The 13,625-nt window shown below is 38.4% G+C and overlaps 1 protein-coding gene across 1 annotated transcript in view; it reads right to left on the bottom strand.

Annotated features, from left to right (window-relative positions):
- ABCA13 (ATP binding cassette subfamily A member 13) overlaps window positions 1–13,625 on the bottom strand; it is a 446,769-nt gene that overhangs the window by 370,554 nt on the left and 62,590 nt on the right. Inside the window, exons 11-15 of the mRNA XM_063086601.1 lie at window positions 11,792–11,919; window positions 10,884–10,981; window positions 10,453–10,629; window positions 8,358–8,563; window positions 7,445–7,584 (exon numbers count right to left, since the gene is read on the bottom strand). Of these exons, the coding sequence (XP_062942671.1) occupies window positions 7,445–7,584; window positions 8,358–8,563; window positions 10,453–10,629; window positions 10,884–10,981; window positions 11,792–11,919 (749 nt within the window). The remainder of the gene's footprint in view (window positions 1–7,444; window positions 7,585–8,357; window positions 8,564–10,452; window positions 10,630–10,883; window positions 10,982–11,791; window positions 11,920–13,625) is intronic.

Below are 13,625 nucleotides of genomic sequence, written 5' to 3'. Positions count from 1 at the left end.
GATAAAGGCATCAATTAATCAAGAAGATCTAAACTTCCTACATGTGTATGCACATTATAACAGATCTTCAAAACACATGAAAAAAAAACTAATAGAAATACGAGGAGAAACAGACAAATTCATAATTGTAGTCAGAGATTTTAATACTCTTCAAGACAAAATATAAGCAAGGGTATAAAAGATTTGTACAATACAATCAAATAACTTGATCTAATTGATGCATGTGGAACATTTACCATGGTAGACCATATTCTAGGCCATAAAACAAGCCTCAATAAATTTAACAGGATTAAAGTCATACAAAGAATGCTCAGCTGACTAAAATGGAATTAAATTAGAGATCAGTAATAAATGTACATCTGGAAAATCCGAAATATTTGAAAACTCTAAATAACTCATGGATCAAAAAAGTAATCAAAAGGTAAAGTAAAGGGCTGACCCCCGTGGCTCACTCGGGAGAGTGCGGCACTGGGAGCACAGTGGGGCTCCCGCCGCGGGTTCGGATCCTATATGGGGATGGCTGGTGCACTCACTGGCTGAGCGCGGTGTGGCAACGCCACAGCACGGGTTGTGATCCCCTTACCGGTCACAAAAAAAGACCCAAAAAAAAAAAAAGGTAAATTAAAAAAACTTTGAACTGAACAAAAATGAAACCACAACAGCCACAATATGTCAGATGCCACTAAAAAAAGTATTTAGGGAGAAATGTATACCACTTAATGCCTACATTAGAATAGAAAATGATCTCAAATTGATGAACTCAGCTTCTATGTTAAGGAACTAGAAACAAGGAGTTATCTAACCCCAAATAAGTAGAAGAAATAAAATAATTAAGATCAGAGTGAAAACCAGGGAAATAGAAAAAGGAAAAACATTAGAGAAAAATTAATAAAACCCAAAGCTAGCTCTTTGAGAAGATCAATAGCACTGATAAATCTCTAGGCAGAGTGATCAGAAAAAAAATGACACAAATTATCAAGGATGAAAAAGGTGATATTACTACAGATTCTATAGATATTAAGAGATTAATAGTGTAATATTATTTTTAAAAGCTTCATGACACTAAATTGGAAAATTAAAATAAAAGAGACAAATTCTTCAAAGACACAAACTACCAAAGCTCACTCAAGAAAAAATAGATAACCTGAATAGCCCTATATCTATTACAGAAATTGAATTTGTAATTAAATATCTTCCCACAAACAAAACTAAAGGCCCAGATGGCTTTGCTGCGAATTCTACCAAATGTTTAGGGAAGAAATAATTCCAATTCTACACAAACTCTTCTAGAAAATAAAAAAGGAGAAAATAATTCTCAACTCATGCTATGAGGTCAGGATTACTCTGATACCAAAATAAGGCAAAGATATTAAAAGAAAACTACAGACCAATATCCTTCATAAGAACGCATGCAAAATGTTAAACAAAACACTAGAAAACTAATCTAACAAAATGTAAAAATGTAATACATCTTGGTCAAATGGAGTTTATCTCATTATGCAAAGTTAGTTTTTAACATTTGAAAACAATCAATGTGACTTATTATATGAACAAAATTTAAAAGAAAAAACATAATCATATCAATAGAAGTAGAAAAAAACATTTGACAAAATCCAACATCCATTCCTGATTTTAAAAAAAAAAACCTCTTGGTAAACTAGAAATAAAAGAAAACTCAATCTAATGAAGAGTATATGTGAAAAACCTATAGCTAACATTATACTCGATGACAAAAGACCAAATGTTTCCCCCCTAGGATTAAGGACAGGACAAGGATGTTCTCACTCAATATTTCTATCTGATACTGTATGGAGGTTATAGCCAGTGTAATGAGGTGATATAAATAAATAAAAGACATACAGGAATAATTAAAACATCCTCATTCACAGATGACATGACTGCAGAAAATCTGATAAAATTTTACAAAAAAACTGAAAAGTAAATTTAGCATGTCTGCAGGATACAAGATCAATATACAAAAAATCAAATGCATGTCCATATACAAGCAACAAACTACGGAAAACTGAAATTTTTAGAAACCATACAATTTAGAGTAGCATCAAAAATATTAAATTCTTGAATTTAATATTGAAGCTGCCTCTTAAGAACTGGGGTTGGAGAGGAGTTGGGCAGAGAATTGCTATTTTTCATTTTGTCTTATATTTGAACTTATAAAGTTAGCCTATGTATTAATTTGATACAAACAAAAAAAATTTCAAAAAATAAAAATTTCTTTCTGCTTTGAAAGCTAACTGTGACCTCTGTAACTCCCAACCATTAGTTGTGATGATTCTACCTTGTGGAAACATGGAGCAAGTTTTATTCCTAAAGCACCTGGCACAAATAGTATAACCCATAATAGCCTAAGGACTGTATACTTTAACATTTATTCTTCATTAAATACTTAATGCGGCACCTAATACACTTCACATACAATACTCATGCTATTAAACCTTTTTATAGGTGAGGAAACTGAAGTAATTTGTCCTCAAATCCTATGGCTAGCCAGTGGCAGAGCCATGATCTGAAATTAATTAGTGTGACTGCAGCATCCAAGCTCTTCACCAACACATTATTCATGCTCATAAAGCTTGTCAAGGCTTAACTACTGAGCCACAGGAAAAAGCCTTGCTCTGTCACCCACAGGTTAGGGACATAACAGCTTTGAATTCTAAACTATAAAAAAACAGTTCTGTGTGTGACAGACCAGACTGTTTTATTAGTCCAACTTCCACTAAAAACATCTAGAAAAGAGGGACAAAATATTTTTTAAATCCATTTGAAGGCATCAGCAAGCCCTGAAGGCAGTGAGAATTTGTGGGGTCAAGATTCCAGAAGAAGGAAGACAGGAGAAATGAAGCCCAGCCTTAGAAGCCATTTTTCCACTATAAGCAATTGCTTTTTCCAAAAGCAAGAGCCAGCCCTGAGGGGCTGAGAAAGTAAGTGGAACTTTCAACAGTCTCACAAGACAAGGAAAAAAATGGAAATTCAGGGACAGCCAAGAAAAACATGTCTTTGGTAAACATCACAGCTTTAGGTTGAGACCCCAGAAGGCTCCACTCCAGTAGTAACAGTAGACAAAAAACATACAAGCTTTCACAAAGATTGATACCATGCTTTAAAATAGTTCAATTTCTGGCAGAAATAAGGTGATATGCCTTCATCCTAACTGCCTGTCAGACACCCCGATATCAAGTTATTAAAGTTATTAGGCACAGACTTTGGTAAATACTATAAAAAATTATCAAAAGGAAATTCTAAAACATATTATAATAACTGAATTAAAAAATGAAAGAATAAGCTAACAGTAGATAAAAACACATTCTGAAGAAAGGATTAGTGAACTAGAAAATATATCAGAGAAAACTATTCAGGATAGACCATATGTTAGGCCACAAAACAAGTCTTAATACATTTTAAAAGGCTGAAATTATACAAGGTATCTTTTATGATCACAATGGAATGAAACTAGAATTCAATAGCAAAGGGAAAACAGGAAAAAATCACAAATATGTAGAAATTCAACAACATACTCTTAAACAACCAATAAGCCAAAGAAGATATCAAAAGGGAAATTAGAAAATGCCATAACAATGGAAAACAAAACACAACACCAAAACTTATGAGACGAAGATGAAGCAGTGCTAAGGGAGAAATTCATAGCTGTAAATGCTTACATTAAAAAATAAGAAATGTCTCAAATCAACATCTAACTTACACCTTAAGGATCTAGAAGAAGAACAAACTAAACCCAAAGCTAACAGAAGGAAGAAACTACTAACAATTATAGCAGAGAAAAGTGAAATAAAGAAGAGAAAATCAACAAAACTAAAAGTTTATTTTTTGAAAAGATCATCAAAACTGACAAATCTTTAACTAGATTAACAAAGAAAAAAGGGAGAAGACCCCAATAACTACAATCAGAGATAAAAGAGGACATTACAACTGATTTTACAAAAATAAAAAAGGATTATAAGAGTATACTATAAAAATCCATATGTCAAAAAATTGGATAACCCTGATGAAATGAGTAAAATCCTAGAAATACACAACCTACCAAGACTGAATTATAAAAAAAAAAGAAAGAAAATCAGAACAGACCAATAACTAGTAAAGATATTTAATTAGTAATACAAAATCTCCCAACAATGAAAAACCCAGTACCAGATGGCTTCACTGTTGAATTCTATCAAACATTTATAGAAGAATACTAATCCTCCTCAAACTTCCCCTGCCAAAATTGACAGAACACATTCAGATGCTATGAGGCCAGCTTTAGCCTGATTCCGCAGGCAGACAAAAACACTACAAGAAAAGTGTAGACCAATATCCCTGATAAATATTAATGCAAAAACCTCAACAAAATACTAGCAAGCAGAATTCAACAGCACATTAAAAATATTGTACACCAGGATTTATTCCTGGCATGCAAGGATGGTTTATCACACGAAAAATAAATCAATGTAATATGCTATGTTAACAGAATGAAGGAAAGAAAACACATAGTCATCTCAATTGATGCAGAAAAAAACACTTGACGAAATTCAACACCCTTTCATGATAATAATTCTCAACAAACTAGGAATATAAAGAAACTACCCAGACATAATAAAAATCTTATATGTAAAGCCCACAACTAACATCATGCTCAGTGGTAAAAGACTGAAAGCATTTTCTCTAAGATTAGGAACAAGAAAAGAATGCCATTTTCCACTTCTATTCAGCATAATACTGGAAGTTCTATCAAGAGCAATTAGGCAAGAAAAAGAAATAAAAGGCATCCAAATACAAAAGGAAGAAGTAAAATTATCTCTGTTCACAGACAGCGTGATACACTTCTAAATAACCATGAACCAAAGAAAAAAATACAATAATCACAGTAACATAGAAAATATTTAACTGATTTTTGAATTGATTGAATTTTGAAATAAAACTATGACATATCAAAATGTGTAGAATATATCTAGAGTTTTGCATAGAGGAAAATTTGTAGACTTAAAAGCATACATTAGAAAATCTGAAAATCAAGAAGCTAGAAAAAGAACAGCAATCAAGCTAAATTTAGCAGAAGGAAGGAAATAATCATAATAAAGGGATAAATTAATGAAATTATTTAACAGAATGAGTTATATTTCTGTAATGGAGCAAGCCTTTGCACAGAGATAAGCCCAGAGAGGGGATCCATCTAAAGGGAAGGGGAGTGGTTAAGCTTACAGGAACCAGAGTGAGACTTCTGCATTTGTATTCTTGGCATTCTTAGTACTTTTATGACCTTAGCCAGAGATAAAATCTTTTTGAGCCTCAGTATTGTCATCTGAAAATGAATCATAATGGTACATATCTCACAAGTTGACGTGAGGATTGACTAAGATAATTCATAGAAAACAAAACAAATATTTGCACTTATTAATATTTTTGAGACTTCTGAACCCTGGGCTTTTTCCCGATATTGAACATCACCCTTGTCGTCTATGTTTCTGAAAACAGACCAAAGTGGGTAATAATAAGTGATGAACAGGAGGACAAGGAAGTAAAAACAAAAGTTAAAGTGTAGGATGTGTACCTAATCCAGCAGGCCATGGCCAACTCACTGGAGAAACCACCATCAACCAAATACCACTCACTGTACAGAAGTACAGAGCTTCATAGTGTAACCTGCAACAAATGCCAAGACCCATCTTGTACGTAGGTTTGATACTGAGAGCCACAGAGAAGGAAGCTCTGGAAGCCTCTAAAAGCAGCAATTTGAGAGGAAGGAAGGAAAGAAGGCCAGGTGGTCGTAGCTACAGAACAGGAATGAGAAATTCTCATTCCCAGCCCCAATACTCCCAGGTCAAAGATGCAGTGTTCTAAGGAGAAGCTGACAACTGCACTGTGATGGAGCACAGGAAAGCCAGGACAGAGCATGATTCCAGGGAAAGATGGAAAGAGACAAACCTCTCCAGAGCAGGAAGGCAGAGAGTCAGAAATGCAAGTGTCATGTGTGCTGGCATTGTTTTAAAAAATAGGGTCTTCAGGGGAACAGGAGGACTCCCTGTGAATCATGCAGTTGTGAGTTTACAAAATCTACATTTTAAGAAATTTTTCATTTTGTGAAGCTGGCAAAAAAAGAAGGGAGCTGTAACATAAGAAACATATGTATCTTTTCTCTGCCCATTTCCTGGCAAGCAGCTCCTAAAACTCTTGAAATACCCACAGTGATAAGTGTCTTCTTATATGCTAATGGGATGACTGATAGCTGGGCGCTCCTGGATAGTGCTGGGACAGAGGCTAGTTGTCTGGGGAACCAACCAGTTGTCTGAGGAACCAGTGATTAGAGGGTTGGAACTTTCAGCCCCGCCCTCCCCCCCACTCCTTACCCACCCCCCAACCTCCAGGAAGGGGAGAGGGGCTAGAGGTTGAGCTAATCACTAATGGCCCATGATTTAATCCATCATGCTTACATAATACAGCCTTCCTAAAAACACAAAGGATGTGGTTCAGAAAGATTCCAGGTAGGGGACCACATGGGGTGCTGGTAGGGTGGTGCCTGCAGAGAGGATATGGAAGTTTTGCACACCCCCAGTCCCACCCCATACCTTGCCCTACGCATCTCTTCCATCTGGCAGTTCCTGAGTTGTATCCTTTAGAATAAACTAGTAATCTAGTAATTATACCGTTCTCCTGAGTTCTGTAAGCTGTTCTAGCAAATTATCGAACCTGAGTAGGGAGTCGTGGGAACCTTTATTTATGGCCATTTGGTCAGAAGTCAGAAGGGAGGCCTGAACCTGGGGTTGGCATCTGAAGTGGGGACAGTCTTGTTGGAATGAGCTAAGCTGTGGGATCTGATGCTAACTTCAGATAGTGTTAGGATTGAATTGAATTGTAGGACACCCAGCTAGTGCCCATGGAGAACTGGAGAATTGCTTGGTGTGGAAAAAAGACCCACACATTTGGTCACAGAAGTATTGAAAGTGTTGAATGTGAGTATAGAGAAAAAGCTGGGTTGTTTTTTTTGTTTTTTTTTTTTCCTATACAGGAGCATACTCAGCATGGAGCATTTTCTTCAGTGTGAGGGACAGGCTTAGTGATAAGTAAGGAAATAAGTCTCCCCATGCAGTGAATCTGGACTCTTGGGAGTAGAGTTATGATTAATCCATATATCCTTACGTATTTATCACCCAAACCAGGACAGTTCTCAGAGTAAAAGGAGTCATGATTATAAACTGTTCTGAGACAACCTGACTCAGTCAAATCAACACTTCTTGTAGATCGTGTCATAATTTATGGGAAAAATTGAATGCAATAATCACAATGGCAAATTGTACTTAGAGACCCTCCATTTAAAGCTCCCCTTCATTAAATAGGATAGTCTGTTAGGAAGTCATATTACCTCACTGGAAAAAAAAAAAAAAAAAAAAAAAAAGCCAGCCCCACATTCCTGTAGTTAGGACTACTGACTTACCAAACAGACTATTCTGGAAACATCCTTGCATATTCACATATTGAACCACTTCACAAGTCTTCCTGATAAACCTTGTGAAGGCTTTCCAGTAGGGTGTTTGTTCCAGGGAAAAATGTGCTTTTTCAAGTATGTGAAATATCCTGCAGTCAAAAAGAATTCAGAGAAAACTAAAATTGAACAATGATTTTCCAGATGACAGATCATTATAAATTCATCTTAACACAAGTATATACAAATGTCTGGCAGTCCACTTATGTAAGAAATTAGAACATTTGAAATAGTTCTCTTAATATTTATTTGCTTGTTTACAAATTTCTCTACCCTGATTTGAAAAATGGGGGAAAACCATTTATGAGAATACATAGTGAGACAGAGTAAATCAAAAGAGAAAAGAGGAAAAAAAATAAAGGACATGGTATGAAATAAACTTTGAAGCTAAAAAAATATATACATTCCATATCTAACATATTTGACTATGAACTTTCTAGCATCCAAGGAAATTGATCACACATATAGTTCACAGTGTCGTAAAATAAAAACAAGGCAAATTTTCTGGAGAAGCACAGCTCCTGAGAGAAGCCTCCCTTTGGTAGTTAGGGTGAGAGTTCTGAGTGAGGGAATAAACAAGAATCTCAATCACATGCACATGTTAGACTGAACAGGGACCCTAGATTTCTTGTAAAAGGTTAAGCCAACAGTTAACCTTTAAAGGAATTGTCTAATATTTTATAGTTTTTTGATGCTTTTCAATAGTACTAATAAGTTAATCTTTTTAAAGTAAATTAAACATCTTTCTATTCTATTCATTGGAAATATAATCTACCATACTGATCTATCAGTTGAGTAGAAAGGGGCAGTTGAAACCATTTTGATATCCAATTGTTCAGACATTTTCCATGAAACATGCACTTACACTGTGGAGACAAGCTGGTGTTCACAGACACCAGAAAAACTCCCATTCCCAGGTGAGCCTTCAGCTCCTGGCAGCCGGAAGAGCCGAGTACAGGAAAGGCTTGCTTCTGACAGCTGCATCTCGAGTTCCTGCCAGCCCAAATATCCTCCTGGTAGTGAAACTGGCATATTTGTGTGCCCAGTAATGACCGCTTGCAAAATATGATCCTTAATGGGAAAAAAAAAATTGCTTGTAATAAATAAAGCAACTCTAATCACATGAGATGGAGCCTTTACCTAATGTTACTTAGTAAGGGGTTGACTTGAACTGTGCATTGAAGACTGTGCCTGTAGGATGATGATCATAGTTCTAGACTTGAATCTTTACTCATATTCAAGTTAATAGGCTCCAAAATAACACCTTATCCAATAATAAAGCAGCAAGGGACCCAAGTGTCATAGTCATTTGTGTTAGCAAGTCTCCCTAGATGGCCCCAGTGAACCAGACCTCGTGATAGTCTCACTCTTAGTAACCCCTTCCCACAATTCGTCTAGGCTGGGCTCTGATTTGCATTAATCCATGAAATGCAGCAGAAGTGATTTTGTCAGTTACAGTCCCACCTTTTCTAAGCAGTAGCAGCTCCTACTCTCCCTCCCTTCTTGCCTGTTTCTGGGATCCCTGGACCACCATGTAAGAAGTCTGGCTACCCTGCTCAGAAACCACATGGGAAGGCTACGCAGAGAAGAGAGACTCTGAGATTTGAAAGGATAATGGGAGGTCCAGTCCCCTCAGTGATCCAGCTGAGCACCCAGCCCCCAGCCCCAACTGCCATGACTGTAACAACATGAGGTAAGATGGCAAAGCCAAGACGATAAGAAGAACTGCCTGGCTGAGCCCAGCCAATCCTCAGAGTCACGAGAGACAATAGCATGTGTTTGTTTTAAGCCACTGAGCTTTGGGGTAGTTTGCTAGTGACATATAACCTCAGCCCCATTAGAAAGACTTCTCACATATAGTAAACTGTAATATACTCATCAGCAGCAGCAGATCATGCTGGGTTCATACTCTGTGTGAGGCTATGAGTTAGGCTTTATAGATACAAAGAAATTTGGAATGGACTTTCCACCAGGAAAGAGCTTATACCCAATAGCAGAAAAGCAGATGTGCAACTAGTAGTGGGTTTTCCTGCCTGCGTGCCTTCACATGCACTTTTCTGTCTGTCTATAATCCTCTCCTGACTTCTCTTTGCTTCCAAATCTTACATCTCATTTAAGGCTCATTGAGTTATTTGGGAAGACTTCCAGATGCTCAGCTACATGCACTCATGTTGTCTGACCTCCTCAGCCACCTAGCTTCGTCTTCATGTTTGTTCTCCCTTCCATAGACTGTCACACACTGAGTAGACACTAAGAAAGCATTGACTGGATTGAACTACGTACACATTACTATCTCAATTTTCATTTTGCTATGACATCGTTTATATTTCACAAGTTTCACTATTTCACTGGACTTATTTCTTAGTATATAAGGAAGATAAAAAAATGAAACAGGTAATTCTAGGAGAAAAAATATAAACATTATAATTTTTAGTTCTCAGTAAGAGAAATATGGGCTAAACTTGACATCATAATCTTCCAAATAAACTGCTTGACATTCTGCAGTCCCACTTGAACACTCAGCAAAAGTAGCCGCATGTCCTGGGAGGTAAATTGAGAAGAATGTGACTTCTAAGGCCTCTGACCACTAAAAGCCACAGCTTTGCTACAAGTTGATTGATCAACAAAGATATTCCTCCAGTTTTCTTAGCATATGCAGCTAGAAATGGAGCTGGAAAAGGAACCAGGAAACTAGAGAAGCAGATGTGGCCCACCTTGAAAGTTTGGGATGCTCTTGGAGAATGTCAAGTAGGTTTTAGCTGGGCAGGTGACATAGAGCCTCCCAAGCAGTCAGACAGAAGGGACAGAATTGAGGCATTGGCCAGTATCTTTCAGGTATGAACAGATGTCAACACTGGGCTCATCAAAATTCCAGGTAAAATATTAGCATCTTCGGTGAATTTAACCTTAAAAATGAGCCCACTGTGCTCTTGGAATAGACCAGATAGTAGGATACTTACAGCATCCTCTACTAAACCAAGCAGCTTGTTTAAAACTCCGGTATCACTGGAGGAGTTGTGATGGCACAACAGTCCCCTGAGGCCACCCCAGATGCTGGAGTTTCCAGGGGCCAGGAGGGTTTCCTTCTCAGACAAGCATCCATTTGAGCAGATATCAGTGGCATTCTTCGACAACATCTGAAAGATTAATAAGGTTGGGAAGGGGTAACATTTAGAGAGCCTTAGATACACTCTCTGTGGGCTGGAGAACTACAAACAGAAATAAGCAACAATAAAACTTTTAAAACACAACACAAAGTTCTTTGAGAACTTGCCTATTGGTCACTTTATTTTGCTAGCACAATTCACAACAGGAGCAAAACTGAATATTGCATGAGCTTCTTGAATGTTTTATGAAAATCGTTTATTTATAATCCTTTGCTGTGACTTACCTGCTTTAACTCCCAAAAGAACACATCCTTTTCCAGTTTCAATCGGTCAGGTCCAAACCATTTAGAATCAGCCGACATCTCCAAGTGAATGAAGATTTCTGCAAGATTAACAGACCAATTTTTATCCACCTAAGGTAGGCTACTCCAAGCTTGACTTCGACACATGGCCATGAATCAATAAAGTGAATTCTGAAAACATGCATTTCCATAAACTTGACCTGTTATCATACATTTTATTATGTTCCTCAGAGAGGAAAACAGGAAAAGTCATTGTAATACCATTTCATCTTTTCTGAAGACTCATGAGTCTGGGTTCGTAGTTGTAGGAGAGCTTTGCTTCTAAAAAACATCACTACTTATTTCTTCTCCCTCCTCCCTGAGAAGATGAAAAGGCACCAGCCCGCTTGGGCAAAAGTGCAAACTTGACTTCTCAGAAGAGAGCAAAAGGTATAACACCCACCACAGTTGATGGAAGCACAAAGAAGAGCATTTTGCAAACAAAAGAGGAACAGACACCAAGGAGCAAAGGGTAGGGATACAGAATAGAGATGATTCACTTATTCACAATGCTTTCTGCTCTTTTTCCAGCCTAAGAACCACGGATGCTGGTGTGAATGTGAATGTCAAACCCCAGTCCTGGGAAACCGCCTGTCACAAGGCCACACCATGGGCTAATGGCAAACAGAAGGGCAGGCTCTTCACTGTGACAGCATTGTTTATTCAGCCTTGGTGTGCTGTATTTGAAATACCCCCGGAGGCATCATAGCAAAATATAAATATGTATACAACGCCAGCAAAATTTATCTCCAAACTTTACAACGTTGTCAGACAGTTTCAAGCTTGTTTCCTGATAAATTTCATGTTCGCTCTTAGTGAGTCAGTGACAAATAACACCAGAGCAAGTTTACCTTGGACAAAATGTAAATGCTGGGCTATTGCATTCCTGAGAGCACCATCAAGCTGGAGCAGCCTCTTTAGAGCCGGCCACTGGGGCAGGTTTTGCAGCACGCTCTGCAATTTCCGCAGATGTCGTAATCTGAGGGCAAAAATAAATAAATGAAATAAAATGGGAAGAAGTTAAACTAGGGAAATGAAAATTCCATTCGAAAGAAAAATATTCCACTGCTTTGGGAAGTGTGTTCATCATATAATCAGGTTCTTGACAAACTGCATGGTCTGAATCAGCTGGTTCTTTTAGGTACTGAATATGGATTAACTATTCTCTACCCCAAAACAGGGAAGTATATTCCTAGCAGTGTGTTTAGGATAAAGCTCCAGGTGAGATTTACAAACATTTACCTTGAAGCCTACAGTTATGAGATGCAGAAAAATATTTTGAGAAGAGTTTCACAATATCGAGATGGTGTGTGGCGGAGTACAGGACCCACTGAAGTGGTCCCAACCAGGGCAGATTAGCAACACCTGTCCGATGGAGCCCAAGCAAAATGCTCCACTGGCTGGAGCCATGTCACAGCTCTGGCCTCCACGTAGACTTCCATGTCACCTTGACCGGTGTCTTCACAGCATCTTGACAGTCCCTGGGTTAAGTGCAGATTTGATAAATAGTTCCTGCTATTCTGCAGCTGGTGTGCTGATAGATCTGACCACTGCAGAGGCTACAGAGAGTGAGGAATGTTTTGATGGTGTTTCTCCTAGAGGAAACTGCCAGTAGGTGGTGCCCATCCCCACGTCAGCCCCCTACAAGGCAGAGCTATTCCACCATCACTGCATGCTTTGGGCTTTCTGGCCACTGGCCAGACTCCTGCCACCTCTTGCTGGCCTGAAACCAGAGCTGTGGCTTCCTGAACTGGGCCTGCACAGGATGGAGTGGGGTTAGGCTACTCAATCCTCTGACTCTGTACTACACCCAGGAGGAAGTGGAGAGGCTGCTGGAAAGAACTAGAAAGTGGGGAAGAGATAGCTGTACTTTATTTTACTCTCCCCAAAGGAAAAAAGATACACTCTGTAGCTTGGACCTGAATCTGAGCTTCCAAGCTCTGACGAGGATATTGTGTGGCCAGAGGCAGGGAACTATTCCTGCCACATCTGCGAACACACATCTTTACAGCGACAGGTGGCACTGAAGGGGCAGTCTTTGCTGGGGGACCAGAACACACGTATGAGCCCTTGCTTTACCAGGACCCGCACTTTCCACACCTCAACCACCACGACCACAGAGACATGGGCGAGAGCAGACAAAACCAGGAGAAAGAAAAACAGTTTTTAATGGCACAAAGTCCTAAGTAGGAAACTCAGGGTCTGGGGATGTTTTCATTTCTTTTGGTTAGACATTGTGTCTTAGGAAGAGAAAAAGACATGAACAATTGGCTATGGAGCTAGGACAGAAAAAAAGGAGTGTGGTTTCCTGGACCAAAGCTTAGGATAAAAATTTACAATAAAAGATACACAGTTTTCTACCATGAGTCAGTGTGACTGTCATAAAGATTTGAGGGAAGCTGAAGGCAAGTGACTGTCTGATTTAATTGAAGTGTTTTAACTGAACTGGAGAAACAAGGATAAAACTCCAAAAAGGAGGTAATAGAAATAGTGACAGATACCACAAAGACAATAACAAAAAACATAGATGTATTGAAGGAGGCACTCAGCAATGTCCAGGAGACAAAACAGGGAGGAGAGCTATGAGTCAGAAGAGCCACACAGAGAAGCAAGCATCAGAATCTTAATCACACGTGCAAATCACACCCAGCGGGATGGGACTCATGACTGCACACAAAAGTAAAA

The sequence above is a fragment of the Cynocephalus volans genome, chromosome 2 (genome assembly GCF_027409185.1).
Source record: "Cynocephalus volans isolate mCynVol1 chromosome 2, mCynVol1.pri, whole genome shotgun sequence".
Taxonomy (NCBI): domain Eukaryota; kingdom Metazoa; phylum Chordata; class Mammalia; order Dermoptera; family Cynocephalidae; genus Cynocephalus; species Cynocephalus volans.
This window is presented reverse-complemented; position numbering and strand designations above follow the sequence as displayed.